At 38.3% G+C, this 8867-nt stretch overlaps 1 protein-coding gene across 1 annotated transcript; it reads right to left on the bottom strand.

The window, feature by feature from the left end:
- Positions 1–989: 989 nt before the first annotated feature.
- LOC127102564 (uncharacterized) lies at positions 990–5064 on the bottom strand. The gene is made up of 2 exons (XM_051039919.1): positions 4337–5064; positions 990–3174 (listed from the first exon to the last, which is right to left on the bottom strand). The coding sequence occupies exon 2, from the start codon at positions 3171–3173 to the stop codon at positions 990–992; it is 2184 nt and encodes a 727-aa protein (XP_050895876.1). The 5' UTR covers position 3174; positions 4337–5064.
- Positions 5065–8867: the final 3803 nt, after the last annotated feature.

Raw genomic sequence — 8867 nt, 5'->3', positions numbered from 1 at the left:
GAGAAACTAAACAACAATTTGAATAAGTGTTAATTATAAACATGGAAACATGGAAACATGTATACTAAATAAAATTTACAAATTAGATACTTACGATTTTCCACATGGCTCAATAAAATATCTGCCATCAATCATCTCATACTCTGTGGGATTTGCAGTTGGTTGCTCTAAAACATGGTCATCCTGCTGCTCCTGGCCATCCTGCTCCTCCTGCTCCTCAGGCACGGGTATATCTGTGGCACGTGGTGGGTGTGGGGTGCGAGATCCCCCATGATGCGTGGATGATGAGGGCATGTGTGTGGTAGGTGGGGTGTGGGACCTCGAAAGCGTGGATGATGATGGTGTGTTTGTGGGATGCTGGGACGACAGAGGTACCTGTGTGGGATCTGGAAAGATCCCAGACTGCATGAAGGGTGGGGGTACCTGTGAGGGATGAGGAAAACTAGATCCCCCAGTCTGATGGTATGGTGAAGTCCCAGATGGGCTAATAAAGGATGGGTTCCCAGATGGGCTAATAAATGATGGGTTCCCAGATGGGCTAATAAAGGATGGGTTCCCAAATTGGGCCATAGGATAACCATGGGATGATAGTAGCGAGAGAAAAGGCTGTGAACCCATGGTCATGGGATCTACCTGAGTCTGTGGGGGAGGATACCCCATAGATGACTGCAGTGGCATAAAATGTTGAGAGGTCGTAGACATGGGCTCTACCTGACTCTGTGGGGGAGGACATACGGCCGACTGAGGAGCCTCACATACCCTTATCCTCGGGCGCTGCTGACCCTTACCCTTATCGGTTCGGGGCGGCATTTTATCTACAATCAATAAACACATGTAATACATCCTACATTAAGTAACATTACACAGTACACTAAGTAACAATACATCATACTATCTATTCAAAGTCTTCATGCTCTTCATCCATACTATTGTCTTCATCTGTTCTGATACTATCCTCGGATACAAACTCTTCACATTCTTCATCCACATCATTTTCTGTCAACATGGCAATCATGGCTTTTCATGGCAACATGGCAATCATGGCAATCATCTCTAAAAAATTGACTAATTTCAGTGAGTGGATTAAGCACATGTTTAGGTAGTGAAGAGAACGCAATTGGAAGCAATCGTTCCATGAAAACATGGCAATCATGGCTTTTCATTCCATGCAACTTTCCGGTGCTAGAGTCAGCACACCTTGCTAAATTTGACGCATAACCATCAGGCATTCTCAATTCGTTTAACCATCGACAAATCGCTTTAGCTTCTTCGGAAGTTAGACTGTAATTAGCCTTGGGTTTTAGTAACTTCCCATTCGGTTTAACCTTCAACTCCAACTCCTTTCGATTACACAAAATCTCCATGTCCTTTCTAGCCTTCTCATTATCCTTTGTTTTACCTTGAACATCCATCACTGTGTTAAACACGTTATCAAAAAAATTCTTCTCAATATGCATAACATCAAGATTATGTCGCAACAAATTATCTTTCCAATACGGGAGATCCCAAAAAATACTTCTTTTTGTCCAGTTATGTGTATCCCCATATCCTTCAATTCTGCAAGCTTTACCATAATCTGTGAATTTTGGCAGTTCACTAACTCGGTTCCATACTTCACCGGGTGAGAAACGAGGGGGAGGCAAGTCTGTTACTCTTATGCCTTTTTTGAAGTCATTCTTATTTCTTCGAAAGACATGATCTTTCGGTAGGAATCTGCGGTGACAGTCAAACCACGAACTTTTCCCCCCTTTTTCCAACGTGAACGCATGAGAGTGTTCCATGCAATGCGGGCATCCCATTTTTCCATGTGTCCCCCAACCGGACAACATGCCATATGCGGGAAAGTCGTTTATAGTCCACATCAAGGCTGCTCGCATAGTAAAGTTTTGTTTGCAAGATATATCATAAGTCCATTCTCCAATCCATAACCTCTTCAAATCATCAATTAAAGGTTGTAAATACACATCTATTCCAGCTTTTGGACTCTTTGGACCTGGAATGAGGCAAGTCAAAAACATGTATGGTTTTGTCATGCACATCTCAGGAGGGAGGTTGTAAGGGGTAACAATAACTGGCCAACAAGAATATCCACTTCCAGACGCTTGGACATATGGAGTAAAACCATCAGAGCATAGTCCAAGTCTGACATTTCTAGGTTCTGCTGCAAAATCAGGATGTATCATATCGAAGTGCTTCCATGCCGCACCATCAGATGGATGTCGCATTGTGCCCGAACTTGTTTGGTTTGTATGATGCCATGTCATTTGACTTGCACTATGCATTGAAGCAAACATTCTTTTTAACCTTGGTATGATCGGCAGATAAAACATGGACTTCACTGCCACATGTTTTTGCTTACGGTTAATGGCTTTACTGCGAACTTTGTATCTCGGACTCTTACAAAACTTACATTCCTCCAACGATCCATCATTAGTACCAAACTCATTATCGTAAAACAACATGCAACCATTAGTGCAACAGTCAATCTTTCTTACCTCTAAACCCAATTTCGACACCAACCTCTTTGCATCATAAAAACTTGTGGGAAGGTTGTCTTTCGTAGGAGTTGCGTCCAACATCATTTTTGCAAAGAATTCCAAACACTGGTCAGGAACATTCCAATTGGACTTGGCGGCCAATAATCTCACACACATCGATAATTTTGAGTCTGACGACCCTTCAAACAACGGCGTATTCATTTCTTGCAACAATTGATAAAATTTTTGAGCTTCCTCATTCGGCAACTCTTCCTGATCGAAGTCTTGAGGTTCATCATAGGTCACGTTAACCCCAAAAGCATCGCCAACCATGTCACTGATCAAACTAAATTCTTCCCGGTGTTCCATATGTGATCGACTGCTAGAAGCATGTGTAGTCGTAGTCCTTTGTACATTACTCGGCAACTGTTCTCCATTATATGTCCAAACCCAGTAATTTTTAATGAAACCCCTTCTCTTCAAATGACGTTCTACTTCCTCCGGGTCACTAATTATAGGTCTACATTCACATTTTAGACAAGGACATCTTACTCCTCCTTCGCTTAGACAACATTCTTGAGCGAAAGCCCATGTGATAAACCCTTTAACTCCTTCCTCAAAGTTCGGTTTAAGTCCACGTCTTCCTGGATACGTTCTATCGTACATCCAACTACGATAGTAATGAAAATATTCCATACTGCACATTTACAAAATCGTTACTATTTTAATTTCAAAAGTGATATTCCTCTATCGTCCAATTTAAAAATCGTTCTATCGTACATCCAACTAATTATTACGTACAATTTAAAAAAAATATATTATACTATTAATAAATATATAATATAACTATTATATACTTTATTGTTTAAACTAAACATATATTTATAAAACATATACCCTAATATGTGTTATTTAAAAAAAAACATTTTAGACATACATATTATTCATACTAATTTTTTTTATAAACATATTTTTAATATAAAAATATATATGAAATTAATGTTTTGTTTTTTTATACATTATTTTAAACATAATATTAATAATACAACTTCTATTTATTTAGTTATCTAAATAATATATATACACACTTATCAATTTTTACTCAAAACACTAATCTATTATATTTTTTAAACTAACCATATTATCTAAATAATAATACAACTTCTATTTTTAGACATGATTCATATTACTTTTTCTAATAAACAAAATATTTCGTTTTTTTTTATAAATATTATTCTGTTTTAATATTTTGTTTAAAAAAATTATATATTATATTTCTAAAAAATATAATGTGCACATATATAAAGGCATTAAATAGTTTCTAAACAAAGTAATATCAAAGTTTTAATATTTCCAAGCTTGACATGATTTTCTTTTGAAATTTATAATTTCTCTAGAAATAATTAAAAATGATTTTATAAATAGGGTATTAATAGAGAGGATAGTATTGGTATTAATAGTATATTATATAAAATCTATTTCTAAACTATAAAATTTAATACATAAAATATTCTGTTTTTTTTGTATAATACATTAAATATATAATACATTAAATATTCTGTTTTTTTAAAACTATTATATATTATATTTCTAAACAAATTCTAAACAAATTCTGTTTTAATAATACATTAGGGTATATGTTTTATAAACAAATTCTAAACAAATTCTAAATATATAATACATTAAATTTCTAAACAAATTCTATTTTAATACATAATGTGCACAAAAACAAAATCCAGTCCAAACAAATTCGGTTTTAATACATAATAAGCACAACACATAATCCAGTCCAAACTCAATACATTTAACTAATCTGAAAATAATTAAAAAAAAATTAAATTTCACAATTTTGAATATACCTGGATGAAGACTTTGAATCTGTTTGCTCCAAATTCTTGAATGAATAATTCACTCTTAGCTATTTCTTAAAAAAAAATACAATAATTAAAATAAAATTCATATATATTAAACAGAAATGGGTTTAAGTTGAAATAATAAAAGTATTTACCTTTAAATTTCCAATTTCAAAATGGATCTGAAGCTTGAAGGAGAGAAATGGGTTGAAGGAACTTGAAGGGAAAATGGGTCTGGTGGAAGCTTGAAGAGGAAACGAAGAAGAATGAAACGGTGAAGGGAAGAGGGAGAGAAGAGGGAAGTTAAAGGAAAGGTTCCCACGTGGTAAACACGTCGCTATTTGCGACGTGATTTACACGCCACAAAACATTCAACGGTCATCTATAACGTCTCTCTGAACCCAGTACCCACATGCTTGTCACGTCGCTATTTGCGACGTGATTGTCATTTCGGAAATTAAATTACACCACATGTACCCACGTGATCAGCACGTCACTAGTTGCGACGTGAATTACATTTCACAAAACATTATTTGAATTTTAAATTTAAAATAGCGACGTGATCTGCATGTCACTACCAAATTTTAATTATTTTCATTTCCCCCCAACCTGAAAAGTTGTCATTCCATTTTTTTATTATATTTTACCTTTAGCCACGTGAAATTCACGTCGTAATTGGCATTTTTTGCCACGTGCATTTCACGTCACTAAATCACGTGGCTGCACAAAGTTATTCTTGTAGTGTATGATCCATTCTGATCTGTTATCCCCAACGGCGTATGACCCATTCTAACTCCCCAGTGAAGTCGACGGCCTAATGAATGACTCACTATACGGTCTAGCGTATGACCCAGTGACACCCATGACTTCAGATATCTTCTAACGTACGACGTACTCTGAAGCTCTCATCATCAAACTTCCTAGATGGCATCTTTAAACCCATCTCCATCAAGACTAACTAATTGACAAGTGCAAATTTTTGGTGCATCCTAAGTGTTCAATAATCTTCCACCTCCAGACCACGAATGGCGTACATACCATTCTGACTCTCTCGGTTCAAGAATATTGAACAGGGGCAGCTGTCATACCCCAAAATTTGCCCATTAATATTTCAAGACATTTTTCAGGGCACTCCGACTCATTTTTATGACACTGATCTTAAAGGAACAAAGGCCCAGCTCACGAGTGGCCCAATCCAGAAAATGGCCCAAACTGGCCTGCTCGCTAGGCGAGCAAATCCTTCGCCTAGCGAACGTTCGCTGCACGCTCGCCTAGCGAACGTTCGCTACACGCTCGCCTAGCGAAGCTGGCAGATAACAGAAAATTCTGGGCTTCACTCTGAGCCCATTAGGTCATGAAAAAAAGGCATTATAAATACCACAACTCCAGTCAGAAAAAGGGAGGACGAAAAAGGACGAAAGGAGGACCCTAGCAAGCAAACCCTAGTGCTCACAGACGGAAAACCCTGGAGGCTAACCCTGAGAATTCCGAGTAACCCTAAAGGAAACCCTGAAGGAAAAGCCGGCGGCAGCAAGGTCACTTCCGCTCAATTCGATCCGATCGGCCAATTCAAGGTTACAATTCGATTACAAACAGGTTGGCATTGCTATTACTACCTTATGTTCTTAATTTGCACATGGTATCATGATTGAATTTATGAAACTATCTTAAGTTTTACATATGAATTTAAGTATGCATGAACATCTGAATGTCTAACCACATAATCTCTGTAATGAATGCTATAAGGTGTGAAGCTTGCTGCCATTATATCGTTATTAAAACCGGAATCCGCAGCCGCTCGCTAGCACATCGCTAAGCGAGCATGCAACGAGTGTTCGCTAAGACTTCGCTAGGCGAAGCAGGAGCGAACGCGACAGCAGCCGACTTTTCTGTTCTGACTTTTGCCCACCTGTCATGTTTTTATCATAGCCATGCATTGTTTATCTGACCCTACTGCTATTCTGGTTTCTTTTGTGGTGTAATTCTCGATTGCACCCTAATTTGGTATTCTGACATGTTTGCTGAGTTTTGCAAAGGTTCACACATCGCCGGGAAAGCTAGCTAGATAGGTATTCCACTTTATTTGTGGGATGCCCTTTGTGGAGTTTCACCCTAAATTACCTAATCAATTTTAATGTATTAATTTTAATGTATTAATTTTAATGTGGAGATCCACCCTCAATTACTTAGCTGATTTTAATGTATTGATTTTAATGTGGAGATTCATCCTAATTGCCTAATTGATTGTAAAATACGGCCTTTAAATATGTGATCTTGGACCTCTCTTTGCTGCCCTACGGTATTACGGTATAACGGTCGTGTCCCGCGAATGTAGGGATACACTTAGCAAAGACCCTTCGGTTAAATCATCATAAAATAAATCATGGTCCCTCGGATGTTGCCTTCGAAAATACGATTTTGTCCCTCGATGACCCTTCGGTGTAGCCTACGGTTAAATGATGATCGTCCCTTCGAATGCTAAGGTATCCTTACAACTGTTGCCTTCAATGACCTATCGATGACCCTACAATGACCCTTTTACATCCAAAGGATAAAACTACTTACTTCTCAATAGTAAGGACAGTTTTACCCTCATAAGGATAGGAAATGCCCATAACGACCTTAGGAAGGTATAACTCTCAATTACTGGATCATAACCTAAAACATTTTCCACCCCTCACACTTTGCAAGTCCTAGAAAATCACCACTTGGTATACATTCATACTAGAATCATTACCAAGTTATATTTTTCTAAACTGTTTTTCAAAATCAAACGAGATAAATACTTTGTACGAGAATCATTACAAAGTTAAACTCTCTTTTCGAAACATTTTTAAACAATTCACCAACACTTTTCAGACAAAAATATAAGTGATCCAGCAATTAAGAGCCCATGGATAACCATGGATACAGAGGGTGCTAATACCTTCCCTTTGTATAATGTACCTCCCGAACCCAAAATCTATTGAGGTCTTTCCTGTTCTTTTCCACCTTTCCTTATTGGATAAAAGAAAAGTCGGTGGCGACTCTTGCTATCCGCGACATTGCGATAAAAAGCAAAATACCCCAAGTCAGTTCACCGTATGACACCACCTTTGCATCATTCGTGGGCAGTGCAACTGCTTCCACCCATTTTGACACATAGTCAACCGTAACCAGAATGTATTGCTTTCCAAAGGAAGGTGGGAAGGGTCCCATAAAATCTATCCCCCATACATCGAAAAGTTCGACTTCTAACATGGCATTCTGAGGCATCTGATTTCTTTTGGATATGTTGCCTGTTCTCTGACATCTGTCGCACAATTTTACCACTGCTTGTGCATCTTTGAACAGTGTGGGCCAGTACAATCCAGACTGGAGGACTTTGGCTGCGGTTCTGTCTCCGCTAAAATGTCCTCCATATTCTGAGTTATGACAGGCTTTTAAAATGTCCCTCTGCTCTTCCTCTGGAACACATCTCCTGACTAGGCCATCTAATCCCTTTTTGTAAAGGAATGGATCGTCCCATACATAGAACCTGCAATCATGCAAAAACTTTTTTCGTCTGTTAGAGTCAAAGTCATCAGGTATCAGTCCACCTACCACAAAGTTCGCGTAATCGGCGAACCATGGGATATGCGTAACGGCTAGAATACGTTCGTTCGTGAACTCATCTCTGATGGGGTGCGTTTCTTCTATTTCTTGGATCGGAGTCATCCGAGACAAGTGATCAACAACAGTGTTTTCACTACCCTTTTTGTCTCTGATTTCCAGGTCGAATTCTTGTAGTAGGAGGATCCATCACAGCATCCTCGGCTTGGATTCCTGTTTTGCAAAAAGATATTTCAAAGCAGCATGGTCAGTATATACAATTACCTTTGATCCCAGCAGATAGGATCTGAATTTGTCAAAAGCGTATACCACCGCAAAGAGTTCTTTTTTTGTGGTTGCATAGTTTATTTGAGTAGGGTTGAGTACATGGCTTACATAGTAAATCACATGCAAGAGCTTCTCCTTGCGTTGCCCTAGTACTGCCCCTACTGCGTTATCACTTGCATCACACATTATCTCAAAAGGAAGGGACCAATCTGGGGCAATAACTATGGGCGCTGACACCAGCTCCCTCTTCAAGGTCTCTGAGGCTTTCCTGCATTCTTTGTCAAATCAGAACGGGATATCTTTTACCAGCAGACTAGTAAGTGGTTTGGCAATCTTGGAGAAATCTTTTATGAACCTGCGGTAGAAACCCGTATGTCCTAAGAAGCTTCAGATGCCTTTTTCATTCACCGGTGGTGGTAAATTTGCTATTACCTCCACTTTTGCTATGTCTACTTCGATACCTTTGTTAAAGATCTTGTGTCCCAAGACTATTCCTTCCCGGACCATGAAGTGACATTTTTCCCAATTCATGATCAAATTTGTTTGCTGGCATCTTTCTAACACAAGTGACAGGTTAGTCAAACAATTATCAAATGAAAAACCAAATACTGAAAAGTCATCCATAAATACTTCCATATGCTTTTCGAGCATGTCAGCAAAAATAGAAGTCATACACCTT

Source organism: Lathyrus oleraceus, chromosome 7 (assembly GCF_024323335.1).
Source record: "Lathyrus oleraceus cultivar Zhongwan6 chromosome 7, CAAS_Psat_ZW6_1.0, whole genome shotgun sequence".
Taxonomy (NCBI): domain Eukaryota; kingdom Viridiplantae; phylum Streptophyta; class Magnoliopsida; order Fabales; family Fabaceae; genus Lathyrus; species Lathyrus oleraceus.
This window is presented reverse-complemented; position numbering and strand designations above follow the sequence as displayed.